Below are 21,703 nucleotides of genomic sequence, written 5' to 3'. Positions count from 1 at the left end.
TTTTTTTTGTAATGTACGGAACTGGGATACATACACCGAGTACGTGCACCGTATCGAACGTTTTGACGTGCGGACGTGGAGTCTCGGGTACCGTTCCGTAAATGTTCGAATACTCGCAGAAACAGATTTTAAAATAATCTTGAAAATGATTGAAAATTATTGTTAGGGTTCTAGAATCATCATCAAATATATACCATTTGTGTACGATTTAATATTAAATTTTATATTATATATTTATAATATTATAATGTATTATTATATTATATATTTTATATTTATATATTTTATAATACTATTTGCGTAAGATTCTGGAGCCTTGATAACATCTCAGTAATCTTTAAAATTATTTTGAAATCTGTTTCTGCAAATATTCGAACGTTTATGTATATTATTATTAAATATATTTCGTGATATATGGTGTCGTTATATATTTAATATTAAATATATATAATGATATAACGTTAGTAATAACAATTTTACATCCACTATGTTTCCCGGTATACTCTCAATTTTGGCATTCGTATAACTAATCCTTCTAGTCTGTTATTTCGTACGTCTTGTACGTGTCACTCAGTTCCAAATTTAATCTAGAATTTTAAAAATTCATCCATTCGAAATGAATTCTCGAGAGCCCAGGTTTGGGTTAGGTTTTCATTTGCAGTTTCGCGAATTAATCGTCGACTGCTGAGAGTTAAAGAACAGGATCTCCGGGGTCTCAAGGATATAGAGTGACACAGGATTCCTTTCCATCTTCTAATATTTACACCTTACATTCTGCCTCGTGCAATCAGTCTTCCGCCACTCGACACCTTCCGCCAGACAATCAGCCTGCAACCGTGGCTTATCGCTCTCCATCCAGATTATTCAGCCGTACGCTCCACGTCAAGATTCTCGCAGAACCTCTGACCTAGTCGGCAATTCCCAGAAGATCAAACGATAACGATAAATCAATGGATATCGCTCTCTTTACATCGCGTTGCGAAATTGGCGCGTTTCGTCGACAGTTAAGTAAGAAATTTCACTGGGACAGCGTGTTGCAGCGTCGAACAAGTATCGAAACGAACAACAATCAAAAATGTATTTTTTAGACAAGACAATTGCCTGTTCTGTAATTTCAAGGATCATAAGGAGCTCGCCCATCAGTATCTCCTCAACAAGGAAGATTTCTTTCCCCCAACTTGTGATTTGTGCAAAATTCAATTGACAGTGGAACATATGATTGTCCAATGCGAATAGACATCAACTATCTTTCCTAATTGACAAAGAAACGATTCTAGAACTAATACTACACTTTCTAAGACACTCTAACTTTTATAATAAATTGTAAGAGTTAGTTCAATGTCGCTAATAACCCACATAAATAGTTGATGCGACTGTAAATAATGAAAATAAAAAAAAAAATGGTAACATTAGGAGTGTTGGGAATTAGTCAAGTATTTTGGACCAAGGACAAAATACAAATCAGAAAGTACATATATGAGCGCGGCAGAGAAGGACCCACAGTCAGTTTTTAGCTGTTATTGTGATACGCCGACAAGTTACCGAATGGAAATTCTCGTCTTGTTCTAATAAAAGTGTTCTGTAAAACTGTGTAGCGACTATAAATAATGAAAATAAAAAAAGAATAAATCGTAGCATTGGGAGTGTTGGGGATTAGTCAAATATGAATCGTCCTAAAGTACTTTGGCCAAGGACAAAATACAAATCAGAAAATATACATATGAGCGCGGCAAATAGGACCCACAGTCAGTTTTTAACGCCAACAAGTTATCAAGTGGAAAGTCTTGTCTTAATAAAAATTCTGTAAAAACTGTGTAGCGTAATTTTTAATTACACCCTTAACGACAAATTCGACAAAGAATCGAACGCGCGAGGGAGGGAGAATTGATGAGCGCCGGCGTTTCGCGAGAAGCTATGTTCCTCTTCGTCAGATAATCGTGTCAGAGTTCACGGCCCGTATCTAATCGGTATTCTGCAACGAACGTGCAACGAACGACGCATATGAACACCGAGAAACGAGCCGAGCCAGTCGCGGGCCGATCGTTGATCGTTCAGCAAACACGAGACTTCGAAATGTTGAAATCAAAAACCGTGCGCGTTCTGTCGATCGTCTCGCTGTCACTGGCGATGATCGTTCGATCGGAGGAGCAGCCGACGTGCACGCAGATAACCGGGTACAAGGTGTGCGAGAAGAAGGGAACACTGGTGGACGTCAGCCAGCAGGAATTCGAGGAGAGGCTGGAGATTCACGACTTGAACCTGCTGGCCATTCGAGAGAACGCTTTCAAGAACCTGACGACCACGAAGCTTAGCCTTGGTCTCGGCAACAGAATTTCTGTGGTGGGCAGGGAGTCGTTCAGAGGTTTGGAGAGGTTGGAACGGCTGGACCTGGACAGCAACGTCGTGCCTCTGTCGCCGAATCTGTTCTCCGAACTGAAGCAGCTGCACTCGCTGTCACTGATCTTCAACAAGATCGACACGATACCGAAAGACTCGTTCGCCGGTCTGACGAACTTGATGTGGCTCTACCTGGGGCACAACGACATCGAGTCGATCGGCAAGGACTCCTTCTCCGGGCTCTCCCCGTCGCTGACGTTCCTCTGGTTGAACGACAACAAGATCACGAGCATAGAGGCTGGAACTTTCAGTCAGATGCCAGAATTGACTCGCCTTCACTTGGAGAACAACAGACTGACTTCGATTCAACCGGGAGTTCTACGAGGTTTGCACAAACTGGACGGCCTCTTTCTGGAAGAGAATCAACTGACCAGCGTCTCGAGGAATGATTTCAAAGGGCTGATCGACTTGAGGATACTGAACCTGCAGCACAATCAAATAGCGAGCATCGAGCCAGGAGCGTTCTCGGACCTGAGGCAATTGGAACAGTTGGATCTGAGGAAGAATCGACTGAGCCACGTTAACTCTGACGTGTTCAACAGACTGTTTAGCTTGAAGAAGCTGGATCTCTCGAGCAACGACATCGCTACGACGGAGTCTGGCGCGTTTGCAGGCCTGCCGGCATTGAAAAGCTTGAACCTCGCGAACAATAAATTGACTAACGTGGACAGAAAGGATCTTGGATTGACCAGTTTGACGATTCTTTATACGTAAGGTTGCGGTGATCTTCGATATATCTTGGATATTTGAACGCCGAGTTTGAAGAATGTAGAAATTGGTGGAACAAAGAATTTATGAGGTTGTAGATTTTTAATGAATTTCGTCGGCTTATCTTTGTTTTTATTCCGATGTTCGATGAACGTCAAATCCTTGTAATAAAGTGAAAATACATGTATAAGAATACAATACGATTGATTCTTTGATAGGGTTTCGATTTTGAAACTTTCGAGATAGCTCGAAGAACAATTAAAATAATAATTAAATAATAGTTATTAAAATATAATAAATATATAATAATTAAAATAATAATTATTAAATATATAATAAGAATTATATAATTAATAGAAATAATTTGAATTATATAATTTTATAATTTGAACTCACTTGTACGAGTAATGTTGAAAAATCTCCACTTTTCCTAGTAACTGAACTTAATTTAGGACACTGTCCTCGAAATCGAACAATCGTCCAACGTTGAATCGTGAATTTTTAGAACGCAGCGCAACCAAGTTACCACGAACGAGCACGGATTATTTTCTTCGATTATCTAATCGCGATTCGTTTCAGTCCGAAGGAATCGTACTTTATATAAATTAATATTAATTTTGCAGCTCGCTCGAGTTTCGCGGAAAATTCGCAAAGAAATGGTGTCACGTATACGCGATTCCTGTTAATCTCGTTGGCCGACATTAGATAAGTGCAGACTTCTGTCGGTCGTTGTTCTTCCCGGCGTTATCACCGACCAGCAAGAACGTGCGACACGCGTGGGTCAGGGGTTGCGTTTCAAAGCGCGTTATTCAACGCTGAAAACAAACGCAAGAACGAACCTAAATTTCATAAACTAGAGCGTTGAATAAATGAAATAACCTCGGTAACTTTCTTCTGACGAGTTTTAATTCTTCGTAAAATTTCGAACTTCTAAAAATTTCGAAATCTCTTTCGTCCGTGAGATAATAAGTCGACCCATTTTTTCTTTGCTTGTCTTAATGTTAATTTATAAAATCGTGGGAAAAAAGAGTGAAACTTCGAATGGAAAGAAGAAAAATAATAATTCGGACTTTCTCTGAAACGATATATCCGAAAATATTTTTCTCTCGAGAAAATTTCGAAATCTCTTTCGTCCGTGAGATAATGTATCGACCCTTTTTTCTTTGCTTCTCTTGTTAGTTTATAAAACTAATAGAAACTAATAGAAAGGAGACTAATCGTCGAACATTCTACAAAAATTGAGGCAGAATGGAAAGGAAGGAGATAAGACGACAAGGTGTGCTTCCGAGAAAATATTCGACGATCAAAGTAGTCGAGTGCACAGCTTCGGAAGCTCAGCGTTTCCGCAGAGTTTCAAATTCGGGAAACGTGAAATATGCGAAAATGAAAAGAGAAGGGAGTTAATGGCTGAACAGAGTGGAGTCTACTGATCTTGTACCAAATTAACCCGAGCCCGATGGATTCGTTCTTCGATTTCACCTTGAATACTTCGAAAAGCGAGAAACTTAATAAGTTAAATTAAAATTAAATAATTAAACTAAATAAATTAAAATTTCGAGATTTTTCTTTTCGGCAAAGAATTACTTTCGAATTACTTTTCGAAAAAAAGCAAATAAATTAAAGTTTGTTGCATGAAGAATTTAAAAAAATCAGTACATCATGACAGTGTACACAGCTCTCTTCAACTGAGAAACAAATAAGCCATTATAGAGTGGCGTTCAGTAGGTTAAGAGGTTAAAAAAAGGCAGGAGAAAAACATGTAATCGACAATCTGTGTAAACTAATGAAAAATAATCGAGATAGCGGAATCTGAAGGCGTTGAGAACATCGACCAACTCTCGTCGGAAAAGATAGAAGAAAATTCGCTGTAATAGCTGCACGTTCGTATCAAGGACAATTTGTCAAGATTCTGTCCTTCGCGCACAAACTCCGATCGATCTTCGCGGAGTGGAATCAATCATTCTCGAGGTTAAACACCCACACGTCGAAGGTTGACATCTCCAGCTGAACTCTCTTCGTTCGTGCAAAAATTTAAGCAATGTAATTTTCCTAAATCTGCTTCCTCTTCAGAGGAATTAGAATAGTTCGAGGCGCGAAAATTGATACGAGCCGCGCGTGTGTGCGCGTAAACTCTCTCGACAAACGAAATGTAGCCGGAAATTGAGGAAAGTCTGTAAATTAGAAATTTATCTTTCATTCAATTTCATTGGCCGTTTCAAGCCAAAACTATTTCGTGCAGCCGGTTATTTTTCCACAGTTGAATATAAAATGGAAACATGTAAATAAGCTTCGATAAATTTTATTTGCACGGCATGCCGTATAAAATGTGACCTACCACGCATATTTAATAATTTTTAACTTAACGCTCCGCTTTCCTTTGGAAGAGCATACTCTACTACATACTCCAGTGAGCTTTTTTTTCCTTATTTTCTTCTAAAATATGGTTTTGCAATTTTGAGTGAATCAAATTCGACAACTTCCGCGCGAAACAATAGCACTTCTGTTGTAGCCTTCTTGATCTTCTAAATAGAGTTGAGGATGAATTGTCTTTGAATTGTTAAGGATGTGTCGTCTTTAGCGCGAGACTCGATATTCGTAGCAAGGACTGAGGGATCGCGCCAGTGAAAGTGCGGCTTTTGAACGACCGCGCGACGTTAGACGCGTGTATCGTTTCAGAAAGCAGATACCTGTGCGAGTCCCGGTGCTCTGGTGTGTCCAGAACGGGAGCACAGAGGCTGCAGAAACACCTCGGGTTTGATTTACAACGGTGACGGGGCACGGTCGGGAGAATGCATTCACGATGCATTCGAGAACTGCCCCGGGACGTGACTGGAATTTTGGAGCGTCACCGTGCGTTAGACCGTTCGAAAAGCGTGAAATTATTAGGTTGCCGTATATATAATACAGCTTTCTACGAAGCTAGAATTAATCGTGGACCGGCGTCGTTCGTTAAATTCCGTCCTATCGTTCGATCGTTAACGATACACGCAAATTTGGATGTCGATGACGAATGGAATCTGCCATAGAGATCTGTTTTATCCGGTAAATATCGTAAAAGGGGACTTGGCTTTAAAATTTTTGTATATTCTTTGCACATTAATTCTTTGCGAGTTCATACGCTTACAATTAGTGGAATGTGAGATTTCAGAATTTATTAAAATCTTTAACGATTATTATGTGGTTCGATACTTGCGCGGATAGTATAATAGAACCTTAAGAGGGTATATTTCTAGTGTGCCGACTTTTCCCAATTTCGACCATTTCTTTAATAAGAGATTCATTTTATCATTAAAACAAGAGTTCAGATGAAAGTTATAAACATAAACAAACATTTACAATTTATATTTGGTGTGCGCGGTGAGAATAATCTATATGATTTAAACTATGTTCTATTTGGTTCCATTTCGTTTACACGAACATTTAAATTATGTAATATCTTCGTGATATGAAAAAGGGGATTTTTTTAACATAAAAAAAAAGGTACAAGAACTATATAACTTTTTCGATATCCTCCAGCTGATTTTTCATTTTCAAAACGAAATCAAGCTTCTCAAAAAAAAAAAAAAAAAATCCGCAGCAAAATATAGCCAAAATTAGGAAAAGCTGCTAAGCCCAAAAATTTACCGAATAAAGAATTCATACATTTAATATATTTTATGATTACAAATCGTACAAATGCTTTTTACGTCGTTGTCTTACATGAATCCAAGACATACTAAATCGTATTGAATATCTTGTTATCGATGAGCAAGAGTCTACACAAAATGGTGGTATACTTGTATCTAAAAACGTCGGGCGTAAAGGGGTTAATGATGTGATTCCACTGAGCATCGTTTACATCGTGCCGAGAAGATAGCAGAGCTAGAAGTTCTTTTTGAACTTCTTACTAGCTAGCTGGCGAAACTTTCGAGCTTAAGAGTCTTCAAAACTTCCGCAAAAGCATCGCGAAGGCAGTAGTATCGCAGGTGATAGGTCATTAGACTCCCGGATAAAGCTGGTTCTACTTCTACACAAGCTTAACTCGTTCCGGCCGCACAAATTTGATGTATCAACCGACGATCTCGCTCTTTTTAATCCCCTATCTTTCCATTTCATCGGCAAAGATAATAATATTCCGCTGAAACATCTTTCAAATCACTTCGAATGAGCCAGAAACAGGTTTCTGCAATATTGAAAGATCACTTCTCAAAAGGAGACGTGTCCATTTATTCAGGCCAATGTTTTTATCTCGATTGAAAAATTTTCATTTCGAAGCACGTTGCAACAACTCTGCAACAACCAATTAACCAAAACGTCTGCAAACGTTTAAGCGAAGTTCGCATCTCGCGACACGAAAGATGGCGGCGCAGTTGTTGTATATTTAACGAGACTACTTTAAAGAACCTTCCTTTTATGTGATTCCTGAGCTCTCGAGATGAACGGAAGGATAAAAGGAAGTCTAGCACAGGCAGAGATCGAAGAAGAGATAAAAGCCGCCGCGAAGGCTCCCCCTTCTTCATCGGCGTTCTTCATTTTCTAATTTGCAGCTATTCTTGGCTACCTCCTTCTCGCCGGAAACCTGTACTTACATCCATCATCGTGTTACGCGCTAGAAACTGGCGTGCGTCTAACCTAGCCTGACCTGTACGTACGTATACGTATCCGTTACGGGGATTGCACCGTAATTTTTCACGTTTTTATTGCCCTGTCATATCGTTGTGCTCCCGGAGAAACGTTGCAGTATTTCCGGACGAGCATCAGGAAACCGGCAAATCGATAAAATCCATTCGAGAAAGGAATTTTAACGGTCAGATTGTAAAGAACGGGAGTCGCGCGAGCCTCCGAAAATGAGATTCAAATACCTCTTTGTGCGTTTAATCTCTTGCGCTGGGACGACGTGCCACGCACGTCAAGAATTTTTTTCTCCCAAAATTGCAAAATTTCCTCAGTTTTATATTTAAGTATAGTTTTATATATATATTCATTATATAAAAATATTATATATATTTATACGTATATATTATTATTATATATTTTTATATATATATATATTATATTTAAATATTAATAACCCAGGCAAAACAAATAATAAATTTATTACTTCTCAATAATTTCTATCCAGTGATATACCGATGAATTCAAAAAGAAGACGAATTATCGTATGCGGTTTGGTCACTCGTTATGGTCCGTAATCAGTTGCCAGCGCAAGAAGCGGTTAAGAATTGTGCGATCAGAATTATGCATTCGCGAAAGGTACAAAAAAGGCACCAGAACGTCTGTATCGAACAACGTGCATATTTTCTGTGTTAAATATAAGAGTAAAAATTGATGAAACTCAATTTGAACAAAAGAGAACGAGTTCGTTGTTTGACCCTTTGAACCCGATTTGCTTTCGACATCGTTGCACGTCCATTTGTACTTATTTTAAGGCAAATTGGGTGAAATTCAATGTTTTTTTATTTATTTATTTATTTATTACTACTGTAATGCGGTTTATTCTTCCAAGTTTGATAATTTTTAAAACAATTTGCATAAACTCTTGGCAAATTTGTGTCGTCACCTCCAGCGTGACATACGAGTTACGTATTCAAAGAGTTAATGAATACTGAATATTGGGAAAATCTACGAATTTCCCGAACGAGCCAGTATACCCATAAAATGTTTGAAATAAATCTGAAATAATCTTAAACTAGTCAGTAGCCACAGTGTTAATCAGCGGACAGAGAGAAATGACAGACACAGAATTGGGATTTCGTGTGTGTGTGAATGGCAGCTGATGAACTCGTGCGCTTGCACGTGAATCACGTACAAACGTGCAAAGTGGTTCGGCAAGTGTCCTAAGACATTCTTGACCTTGTGAAGTTTTCGACCTCCGTGATTAAACGCGAAGAACTTCTTCGCGACCTAGATTTTTAGATAGCGTAGTCTTGCTGCCGGTTAAAAACTTCGATCTGGTTTTTATCTCGTTGTATTGTTTCGAAGATTTCGGGTTAAAAAAAGAAGAAGAAGAAAAAGAAGTAGAAGAGAAAGAAGAAAGAGAGAACATCGAAGAATTAAGAAAATACTGCCTCTCCTTGCCGCTATTGATTATCTTGGCTCGGGAATCTTTTTTTATACGCCAGACAGAAACGAAGCACACAGCGTCGATTCTCGAAGCAGCTTAATTGGCCCCGAGGAATTCTCTGACGAACAGAAGATCGTCGGCTTGGATCGTCAGTCGACTGATTTTATCGGTCTATTCTTTGGGAGTCGTCGATCGAGAATCCTCTGAACCGGCTAAAAAGTATCTTGCACGGGTATCGACGCGACTCTTCTCTGTGATGGGGGGGGAGCAGTTCGATTTAATTGGCTTGGCCAGCCAGATGACCTGTAATAAATCGTAGAAACTAACAGTCGAACGAGCAACGATAGCCAGAACTTCGATACGATGCAAAGTCGATTTCCGAAGCGATAAAACGAACAGAGGGGGGGAAAAAAAATTGTTTTCTTCGAACTGAAAACCTGTGTGTGTCCCACACCCCGGTGTCGTACGAGCTCCACGGTTGTAGTCGTGCTCGATTTTATTACTCGTGGACTATTTGTCGTGCCGTTTGGCCGAAGTGTATCCTGCAATCGACAATGAGTCACGTCTAATGGCTCTAATAGAAACGTTTTATTAACAGCTCTCTTTTCTTTCCGTCGTTTTATCCATCGACCAAGTTACTGGACGTGATTCGAAACGAATTTCTGGCTATTCAAAACTGCTGAATATCGAGCACGAGGGAACAAAAAAGAATATACATCGAATATTTCACGGGGAATATATATCCGCGAAATTTGACGCGCGAGATTTCCTCTTTCTTCGTTGACGTGTGCACGCTTTTTCAACAGAGTGGTTCCTCAAGGTTTGATATTGATTTGTCCTGAATTCAACATGTGTCACAAGTTTGATGATTCAGATCGTAGGATAACTTTTTAACTTCGTAGATAGTTAACTAACGTTGGAAGAATTTTCGAATATTTCTTGCATTTCGAAAGGAATCTATTCGAAGAGTGTCAGTCGACTTCTTGAATGCTTCAAACGTACAGGAATTCATTGCCACTAAGGCACAATATTATTAAATTTGCCAAAAAGTAACTGCATTTTTTTTTTTTTTTTTGGTCTCTGCAAGTGAAGGACGAGTTTTTCAGCAGAAACTAAAACTTTATTAGACAATTTATATGTCTTTATATCTTTCGCCATCTTTCAATCAACTTCAAAGTTCTTATCTCTTTCGTCAGATTGTACAATGAATTCGCGGTTTAAAATGAAATTAATCATATTTGAAAATACGTATGTCTATCTATTTTTATTTTTAAAACAAGGCAATTACTTTTTAATCAATCCAAATATAAACAAATAGGACAGTTCAATCGTGGAGGAAAATCTTTCGTTCATTGTTCCAATTTCTCAACAAAATCTTTTCGTATACATCGATTTTCACTCAGCGACGATGCGAGAGAAATCCAGAGAAGTTCTCTCGATTTTTTAAAAAATCACTGCCGCGTGAAATCTTCGGCCAACGAACGTACCCCAGTCCCCAACACTCTTAACAAACAGTTTCGCTTTCCGCTTTTAAGACAAGACCATCGACAAAGAAGTGTAACGGTATAAGAATCGACCAGCCAATGGTTCGCTCATTGAACCGAGGAATTCGTTTATTCCCAGAGGATCCGTGTGAAAAATTTCTCTCTAAAAGGCTTGCCTTTTTTATTCAAAAGCGATACGATTCACGCCACCGACAGAGGCGGAAAAGAGAAACGATTAATTCGTTCGATCAATTTTTTTCCCCGGCTCTTGATCCTGTACGATGAGAAACAGATCGTCTTAGAATCTCAGCTTGCCGATCCGTGTAATATTCGATTCCATTAGAGCGACGACAAATTCAACAATTTTCCACTCGTTCGGCTCTTTAACGTGTCGAGCACGGCCAGGACGACTTTGCAGAGAGATTGCAGGAGATTCGATCCGACGTCCCAAGTGCTTAAAGTCTCACGGAAAATGAGACGAACGACGTTTCTTGCGACGCGCGGCAGCCTCTGTCCTGACTGATTCCAGACGCTCCGCCCGATTTTTATCCGTTTTACCTCCTCGTTCACTCCGTCCCGTTATCCGCACAAAAATGTTTGAATAGTTTTAGAAGAATCTGCCCGGAGGCGGCCGGTTCCTCTACGTTGAAACGAACGAAAGCACTCCGAGGTGATTTCAATCGGGGAATCCGCCATTTTGCCAAGATTTCTTACTCCGACGTTTCAAACGAGCGAGCGAAAAGCGTAATTTTTAGATGTTCGTTCTTGCTTCTGAAATTTTGTAAATTTCTACAAGCTTCGCCGCAGATGGGCTTATCACCTTAGCGAAAAAATAATATATAGATAATTTCAAATTTATTTTAACATTTCTTGCGACAGTTAATTTGATAAATGGGTAATGAATCGTAACGCAAATACTAGAGATGATATCGTTTTGTAGAAAAACGAAATTAAAAGAAAATGTGTTCTCCCTTATGAAATTTCTACAAGCTTCGCCGCAGATGGGCTTATCACCTTAGCGAAAAAATAATATATGTAATATAATTTCTAATTTATTTTAACATTTCTTGCGACAGTTAATTTGATAAATGGATAATGAATCGTAACGCAAATACTGGAAATGATATCGTTTTGTAGAAAAACGAAATTAAAAGAAAGTGTGTTCTCCCTTATGAAATTTCTAGAAGCTTCGCAGATGGGCTTATCACCTTAGCGAAAAAAATAATATATAGATAATTTCTAATTTATTTTAACATTTCCTGCAACAATTAATTTGGTAAATAAGTAATAAATCGTAACGCGAATAGTAGAGATAATATCGTTTTGTAGAAAAACGAAATTAAAAGAAAATGTGTTCTCCCTTATGAAATTTCTAGAAGCTTCGCAGATGGGCTTATCACCTTAGCGAAAAAATAATATATAGATAATTTCTAATTTATTTTAACATTTCTTGCAACAATTAATTTGGTAAATAAGTAATAAATCGTAACGCGAATAGTAGAGATAATATCGTTTTGTAGAAAAACGAAATTAAAAGAAAATGTGTTCTCCCTTCTGAAATTTTGTAAATTTCTACAAGCTTCGTCGCAGATGGGCTTATCACCTTAGCGAAAAAATAATATATAGACAATTTCTAATTTATTTTAACATTTCTTGCAACAATTAATTTGGTAAGTAAGTAATGAATCGTAACGCAAATAGTAGAAATGATATCATTTTGTAGAAAAACGGAATTAAAAGAAAGTGTGTTCTTCCTTCTGAAATTTTGTAAATTTCTACAAGCTTCGCCGCAGATGGGTTTATCACCTTAGCGAAAAAATAATATATAGATAATTTCTAATTTATTTTAACATTTCTTGCAACAGTTAATTTGGTAAATGAGTAATGAATCGTAAACAATAGAAACAGATATGAATCGTAACGCAAACATTAGAAACGATATCGTTTCGTAAAGCGAAAATTTATTAGAAAGACGAGATTTACGAGCGTCTCTGATTTTCCAAATCTTTCACCAAACACTCCGAAAAAATTAGAAAGATGTGATTTCGATCGATAAAATCATCGGGAAACCGAAACTTCCGTCAAAATCTGAAATTTACCAGTCTTTTCATCTACTCGATACAGAGTATGCCAGATGCAACTGAATCTACAATTGTCAAGTTCGAGCTGCATTCCTTAGTATTTATCAAGTACTTTCTCCAGCGTGGGAAACCCGCGACAAACACGACGACATTGTAATCGGATTAAGTCATCTCGCTTGTTTTAACTCGCATTCAGTCAAGCTTAAACCATCGTTATAATATTAAGTGGATTGGATCGAGCGCAATGATATACGGGGACCTTCCAGTTCACCACTCTCTCGCTCTCCTACGACAATTGCTTCATTCTGTTCGTAATAAGTAGGCGAGTGGAACAGTTGTCTCGATCAATAGAGGTAACCTGATTTTAATCTGTCTTTTTTTAAACGATCCTGTTTCGTTTTTTTTCCCCCTTTTCTCTTTTTCTTTCCTTTCATTTCAGTAATTAATTGCCGTCGCTCTAGTAGGAGATGATATTTTTTTCATATTTTTCCTTCGCCGAGCGATCTTGACTTGCGAACGAAATAATCGCGAGAGTATTGCACGTTATTTGCATTTATAAATACCGTCCGTTAGAACGATGAAAGTAAAATCCAAGGCTTTCTTGCAAAAGGAAGTTCACCTTTATTGACAAGAAGGAGAGGATAAAAATAATTTTGAAAATAATATACTCTACACTCTCATTATTGATTCCTTCTCGACGCTTTAGTGGACGTTGGGGAAAATGCGTAACGGAGTAGAAAATTCTTCTCGCGAATCGAAACTGTTCAAGTAAGATTTCATTGACATCCTCGACGAATGAAGGTGACAAACATTCAAATCTGTAGACCACGAATTTTCCTTTTCGCTAACTCGACAAAGCGGACAGAAATAATAAAGAAAAATAAATAAAATATAATAAATAATAAAATGAAGAAACAATATATTCTAATAACGCCATTGCTTGGCATCTCGAAGGAAACAAATAAAAGAATAAAAGAAATAAAATGCCAATGACGATTAATTATTGATAGAAACCGATGAGGATGATTAAAAGATACCACGATATATATATATATATACGTTCTGTAGAACCTCGACGCTTTGATACGTACGAGAGGAACACCTATGCAAGAGCTCCTCTCACAGATCGATAACGTCTGTCCAAGTAATATCCCGAATGCTTCGCGTGTTTAATTTCTCGCGAAATGATAATAGAGGGTGGTAGTAATCTCGCGGAGGAGACGTCGCGATACTCTCTCGAGCGTTTTCATTCATCGGCTCTGGTGTGCACGTGTGTATGCCTGTTCGTGCTCGAATGCACGTGTATGTGGCTGTCTCGCGGCGTATACACAAATTCGGCACACGACGAAGACACAGAGCTCCGGGCAGACATCCGAGCAATTTCCTTTTCTTCTTTGGCGAACGGCCTTTGTGACCGTCGAGAACACACTACCGGCGCCATTGCCACATTTCGGCCGAAGGTCCTCGAGTAATCTGCATTTCAATCTGCGAGATAATACACCTGGGACTTCCGTGCCCTCTTCGCGACACTCCTCGCTGTTACGTCAGATGGATCAGTTCAAATCCTTAAGCGGACTTTCAATTCCGGTATTAACAGTCGGAGTTTCTGTTCGATTTGTACCGAATTGGCAAACATCCGTCGCTGAAATTATTATGGAAACGCAAGGAGACATTGGAGAATTGAGCAAATAAAAATTAAAATTAATTCAATAAAAATTGGCGAATTAAATAAAACTCTTCGAACGAGAACGTCGAATGATACGATCGTTGATTTATGATTGCAACAGTACCATTTTAAGGGTTAGTAAATCCGTTGTGCGATACTAATTGTAAGAGAAATCACTTGTCATCGTTTTGATTATGTATAATTCATCACGCTGATATTTTATTTGCAGTTAAATTATACGTTATTTTCAGATTCTTTTTTTTATGTTATACAAAGCACAGCTAAAAACTGAGCTTGGTTTAATTTCATTCGTCATTTCTTTTTCTATCTACACAATTTTCCTCGAACATTACTGTGTGCTCTTTCGAGCGAAAAAATATTTTTATAAATTATGATATGTCACGCATAAATTATGTTAAATTAGAAATTAAATAAAATGTATGTGAGTTGTTAGTATAAATTATAATAACGAAAGCAAGATAAAAGAAGACTGAGAAATATTAATATAAAATTCACAATTCCGTGAAATTTATTGCACTACAGCGAATTTCTCTTTCCGTAATTATGGAAATTCATTCCGGTCCTTCTATCTGAGTATTCTTAATGACAAGTTAAAAAAATGATATTAAGTACTTGAATCGTACCCGTACAATATTTAAATAATACGTAGAAAAGAAATTGAAGATACTGGAAATTGTCTCACTGGAAGGAACACTAACATCACGCACGTGGATCCAGTTGTAAGAAAAACCTGTACATCCGCCCGTGCTAATATGTTAACCAAATTGCAAGACTTTCTCAAGAATGTTCCTCGAGTATTCGTCAAACACCTTGCCATGCCAATTGAAACACGACGTCTCATCGAACCATCGAGGCATTTCTCGAATATTCAATTTTCACGTGAAAATGTTACGATACTCCACAGCTAAGAACGCGTCTCGTTCCATCCGACGAATTAAAGACGACACTTTCGCTTCCGTCGAATCTCTTTAGACTTTAGAGAGACCGTGACACAAAGAGAAATCTTTCCACACGATTATTTTCCCTTCGTCGTCTTTCATACGTCGCTCAAACGCACGAGAATGTTAAGACGACAGGAATTAACGAAACGCCGTGTATCACTCGCGGATCTCCGATATCTCGACGTTTCAATTTCCCCGAAGCGGAACGCTTCTTCGTGCTTTGAATTTACCATCTGCATGCATTTTCGCGTGCGTGCGTATCCGCGATTATTTCTTGAGTGCACAATTTCCAGATACGTTTCGTTTCATTTTTTCTTTTCTTTTCTTTTTCCTTTCCAAATTCGTAACGCTAGAAGGATTGTTCCATCGACTGAAATGCCTGCTTTTCACTCTGCTATCGTTCTGGCGAAAGCTCTCGGCGAAAGTATCGATATCGTGAACACCGGCGGAACTTTTCGTTCATAATTAAAGTTTTTCCGCAATAGCCCGGGAATATTCACGATGCTGAAGATACGAAGAACGCGTATGGTTCGCTTGCTCTTTAATGCTCTCGAAATATACGTAAAATTCAGGCTGAAGCACGTCCTCGAGGAAAAGAAGAAAAAAAAGAAAAGAGGGAATTGTGCGCGAACAGATGACACGACGTACACATACGTTGAACGAAAATATTATGTTCCGCAAGATCGCGATACGCTCTTGATGTGGTGTGTATAACAGACTATTGAATTTGAGAGGTTCCTCTTCGAATGTTACGAGATATTCTCATTCACGTAGGACATTTTTAACGCGTTGGAGGAAGAATTTTTCGACGATTTGTTCTTTAACTCCATTACAGGTGTTTGCAAATTTTCGTACTTGTGTATCTTTTGAAGTAACGAGGAAAAATTGAAATCCATTCTCGAAATTGTTCTGCCAACGACTTTTCCTGGGAAATTCAATTCAGACTAGTTCCTGTAATATTAATACATCTCTCTCTCGTTTTACTTCGGTCGTTTGGTGAATATTAAGCTCAGTTTTTATTAAATTCGTTCGTCGAATTATTGAATCGCACTTTTTATTGGACGTGAAGTAATTTATGAAGATTGTAATATTTATAATGTTGCTATTAAACGATTAAATAACTATTAAATAAGTATTTAAAAAAAAACTATTTAATAACTATTAAAAAGAGTATTATTAAAATGTATCCAACAAAATTTATTTGAATTTTCTGCGAACTAAAACATTTAATGTGTTTGCGAAAAAATTAATCTACATCATCAAAACGTGTAAATATTTCATTATAATCGTGGAAAGTCTCAAAAAGGAATTGCACGAGTGATAAAAACTGTGTGGCAAGTCGAAGTTGTAAAAGCGATTGAAATTTCGAACTTATTTGTTAGATATTCAATCCCATCTCTAGCCACTTTAACAGATAACTACACGGCCACTCTCTTTGACCACTCTGTGCGCCAATCACGTCCAATTAATCGTCCAATGAAACGCTGTCAAATAGTCCAATTAACGCGTTCAATTAACCAATCGATAAAACGTGAAATTATTCGGTGTTCGACGCTCGTTCGAACGAATGGTCTCGATAAACATGGTATTGAGTCTGAAGACTGTCTATTATGATATAGTCCAGATATGGCTAACTTGCTCCCCCACTTTCCTGATCATTAGTACTATCCCCTCCACTGCGTCGAGATTGTCGCGGCCATAATTTCTCATTAGAAATGTATCTATACGTACAAATTAATTTCTTGTACTGTAGCTGCTAAAATTGAAGAAAGATAGGGAAAGTAGTTTGTATGACCCGCTGAGGAACAAAGTGGGAACTAATTTGAATTTGGCGGGGGAATTATCACCTATTTTTATAAAGTTTGGCATAAATGTATTTTTTGGAGAAAATATTTGACACGTATTTTTTTCTATCGGCGATCGTCAATGTTAAAAGGATGAAAGCTACCCTTGAAGTTGAAGCTCCGGAACACATTTTGTCAAATATCTCGGAAATTCCTGAAGACACAATTTTCGTGCACATTGATAAAATTAGCGTTTTTTTAACGACGAATTTAACAGTGTATACCATTTTGCAAAAAAAAAAACTATTTAAACAATATATTTAAAAAACTGTGTTTCTTGTAAATTGTAAATGAGCAAAAAAAAATCGTCGACAATGTAATCTTCCTCCCTATTTTACAAAACCGAGCTTCATGCTCGGAATTAATATCTGCAAATCACGCGACAGCACACACAAGAGCTTTTTCGTTCTTTAACGAAGCGAAGATACTATCGATCAAGCCATTCAATGATGTATAGTTACAAACTACGCGTCGATGACAGAGTTCGCCAGAGGAGGAACGGAAACAGTCGCCGAAAAGGGGAGAGCTGACGGTTTTCGATGATAATGCACGGAAAGACAAACGAGCGACGGTGTCGGAGCCGAGTCGGATAAAATACAGCTGATCCTCCTGCCCTTTTTTCATCGGCGATCGATCATTATGATCGACGTTCTAATACTGAGGCCAGACACCGAGCGACACCTTCGGATATTTCTTTTCGCCCCTGCAATTTACGAACGATGGAAATGCGGTTGGCGTCGCGAAGACGAGGAAATTTCTTTGATCAAAGAGAACGAAGCATGCACGTTCGTTCGTAAGTCGCGCGTACGTGTGATTCTTTCTTCGGCAGCAGTTATTATCGGTCGTAAGTTGCACGAAAATGTGACTTTGCACTAGCATTTTCGTAAAACGTACAAAAATGATTTCAGGCCTCGAATTAGATATTTATATTCTAATACATGCTCCCGGAAACCATTCTGTCATCTGGATGATACTTCTAGCACGCATTAACTGAAATTTATAGGGGATCTGGTTGTATTAGATTCTCTAAATTGTCTACACGCGTAAAAGTCTAACTTTTATCAATAAATGTAGTGTAATTGCTGATTTTGCTGCGATAAATCACATACGAAAAAAAAAGGAACGCCAGAAAAGTTTTAACATTAAACTTGTATTTAAATATAAATGAGAATCATTGTAAAACAATTTATTTTTAAGTCGGAATTAAATGTAAAATCCGAGTCTGGTTGAAAATTAATTAATTACGAAATCGTAGACAAAACGCGAATAGCTTTTCAATTTGATTCGTTGACAACTCATGATCACGTATCGAATGTATTTTTTGATTCGTCAAAAACCAACGCAAGACTCGCAAAAGTGAGATCCAAAATGTAGTGAAAGCCAAAAATATAAAATATGTTGTGTTGATGAGCTAGATGATACCGTAATTAAAAATTGGAATCCGTCAAAATAATTAGAAACCTAAAACCACTGTGTCGTTTCATGTATATTTATGGACGTTCGATTGACTATATTAGTAAACCGGATAGCAAACTCGTCCGAGCTTAATTAGGAAAAGTAACGAAACTGGTACCGATTCGAAGCTAATGTCACCTGGTTATTAATACACTTAGAAAGTTTGCGTAGAAAAAAAAATAGCGAAACAAGTCCGCGTGTCAAACTCTATTTACGATACATGTATTACATCGCGAAAGCCGTGTTCTTCCGTTCGAGTGCATTCCCATTGAAGTTCTCGCTCGAAATTAAGGCGTCGCGGTTGACAACGAAGGAGAAGACGGAACGATTGAAAGATATTTAAAGGGAAAAAAAAAAAGAAGAAAAGGGAATTGAATTCTTTCGATGAAAAAAATCGATTCCAAATTAATAAGAAAACGAGTTTCGCCAAACACGTTGAAATTTTAATTTGCTGCAGGTATCGTGAGAACAAGCGATTTCTGAATACATTGTCTGCGAATCCCGCGAAAAGATAATAAAATATCCTTATTGCGCGTTAATTCGCGCATTGATCCAATTTCAATAACATTCAGACGCTGTTAATGCAAACTGGCTATTAAATTCTCAAATATACACCCACTTGTTTCATTTACCGAGAGATTTTAACAAATTTTACTTCGTTTGATACATTACAAGATATATATATTTAAGACGAATGAAATAACGAAGTTATAATAGGACAAGTGAGAAACGTTCAATTTGCATTAAGCATCGAATGTTCCAATACTTATTACCAACAATAACGAGTACAATTATGTTTCCGTCTCGATAAATCATTAATTTCAAAAGGTACAATACCACTGTGTATTTCCAGTAATAAAAAGTTTTATACAGTTAAATGGTAGGTAATGCTTGTGAAATATCCGATGTAATATGCTCACGATAGAATGAACAATAGAACGCTCACAATCAGAAAAGTATATGATACCGAGGAAGTATTTAAATGCATTAACACACATTGTACTAACATACGTACATACGTGTAAACAATAGAAACTGAACGAGACATATTCCAGCGTGTACGTGTACAAAGCTCAATACGTATATCAATAAATACGTACATACACACAGGCGTGTGCACGCGCAAAGGCCACAGAAGGTAAATAGGTAAATACACGTAGGCGTGTAAATATAGGCGAGCGCGCGCGCGGAGAAGCAAGACCAGACCGCCATTATGAAATCGACTGAACATAATATTGGTAAATTATGGGTTTCCATTTCCGATGGAACAAACAAATCGAGCTGAACAAATGTCATAAAGGGCTGTCCCGGAGGGGCTACCGGAATGGACTTTGCAAAGAATCGAACAACCGTGCGAAAAGTCGTCGATAATTTTCAGTCGTCACGCAGAGAAACACACACCGTTGTGTTTTGAGGTGCGCAGGAATTCGACACTATCTCGGATTGAGTGAAAATCTTTTCCCTTTTTTTTTTCGAAATCGGAACAGATCCTATTTCGAGACTCGAATGTATCGGGATTCGCAAGAATTTCGAGAATCCGAAGTACAAGATTCGGGACCACGCTAATAAAAATGAACACATTGTTTGATTGTTTTTAACCATTTATTTCCATCTTTTAAACACTCATTACTCAGTATCTCCTTGTAAATTTTTCACTCAGTCTCATACCTCATTACATTTGAAAAATTTTTTATAATTGTGCCACTTTTTGTACTAATGGGTATTTTTCTTTATCCGTGAAAAATGAATAAATACGTAAATAAATTTTTTACTTCCGTAGCATACTTCGAGGTCCCACAACGAACAATAAATAGCCACACGCGCAAATTTTTGTGCATATATATATATATATATATATGTGTGTGAAATTTTGAAATTTGAAATTGCAGAAATCGCAATTTTCGCGTGAAGGAAACGTTCTTCTTCCACAGCCGGACAAACCAAAATTTTTGCGGAATTACGCAAATGCCTCCGCACCTGAAATTCCTACGAGCGAGCAGCTTTTTGTCTTTCCTTTTTCTTTCTCTCGCGTCATGTCAAATTTCGTCGAACATTTTTCTCTCTTGACGCTCGCTCCTCTGCTGGGCCAGAAGAGCACGCGCGTGGAATATCTTTTTTAAGGGTGGAATGGCGAGCATAAAATGGGGAGGGACGTGTGCCGTGAACCGGTATTTGATAATCGTAAATCACCGTGGAAAGAAAGGGAAATTATTCCCCGTTTCTCTGGAACGAAGTTTCAATTGCGTTAAAAAAATTTTTATTCCCAGTGCTGAACGAATATTTCGGTAATATAATTCATATAATTTTAGCGATACTTGTTTGTCATTTGATGGTTTGAACGAGTTACGATTAAATAAATTGTAATCAAATTGGAATGAAAAGAAAAGAACGATAGAATATTCCCACTTGCGCAAACATGACAATAAAGTTTCGACAAAATAAATTTTACAAAATCAAGGTTAAAAAATCTTTTAATCCAATCATTTTTTGACTATGCTATCCTAATACTAACTGGGAAGATTCTGCGGTTTTTTTCCTGCGTACAAGTGAAAAGTGAATTTTTCACGAGAAACAAATATATTGTCCAGCTCGTTCGATTATCTTTCGCCATCTTTCAATCAGCTTTTCAAAATTCTTATCTCTTTCAAAAAAAGACAGCTCCAAGGACGATTTGATGTAGCCGTCAACAATGAAATTTGGCAAACGAATTTTAACACTAGGTTTCTTTTAGGTTTTTCTACATATTAGATAATTTTTTATTAGCTTATACAGCCTCTTTTTTTTCTTTTCGGAAGTAACAGCAAAATATGACGAAAAATATTTTTCGTTGTTTTTCCATTTTGAAGTCGATGCCAGATTGTTAACAAAAAACCGTACATTTTTTTTTTTTTTTTTCTAAAACAAAGTCGAACAGGTAACTCGTACAGGTAAAATCGAACAGGTAAAATCAAACAATGAATTTACGCTTTAAAATGGAGTTAATTATATTTCAAGGCAAATGTATGTCTACTTATTTTGAAAAAAAAAGAGGCAATTACTTTTCGGCCAATCCAATATTTTTCG

The 21,703-nt window shown here is 37.6% G+C and overlaps 2 protein-coding genes across 5 annotated transcripts in view; both read left to right on the top strand.

The window, feature by feature from the left end:
- LOC122530972 (leucine-rich repeat transmembrane neuronal protein 4-like) overlaps positions 1 to 3,211 on the top strand; it is a 5,738-nt gene extending 2,527 nt beyond the window's left edge. The window contains exons 2-3 of the mRNA XM_043658426.1: positions 1,783 to 1,786; positions 2,021 to 3,211. Of these exons, the coding sequence (XP_043514361.1) occupies positions 2,074 to 3,111 (1,038 nt within the window). The 5' untranslated portion in view covers positions 1,783 to 1,786; positions 2,021 to 2,073 and the 3' untranslated portion in view covers positions 3,112 to 3,211. The remainder of the gene's footprint in view (positions 1 to 1,782; positions 1,787 to 2,020) is intronic.
- The window catches only part of LOC122530812 (tyrosine-protein kinase Btk29A), a 253,356-nt gene that overhangs the window by 194,644 nt on the left and 37,009 nt on the right, over positions 1 to 21,703 (top strand). The gene's annotated exons all lie outside the window — the stretch shown is intronic.

This window comes from Frieseomelitta varia, unplaced genomic scaffold, assembly GCF_011392965.1.
Source record: "Frieseomelitta varia isolate USP_RPSP 00005682 unplaced genomic scaffold, Fvar_1.2 scaffold_135, whole genome shotgun sequence".
Classification (NCBI taxonomy): Eukaryota; Metazoa; Arthropoda; class Insecta; order Hymenoptera; family Apidae; genus Frieseomelitta; species Frieseomelitta varia.
Note: the sequence above shows the minus strand (reverse complement) of the source record. Positions and strands in the feature narration are given on the sequence as shown.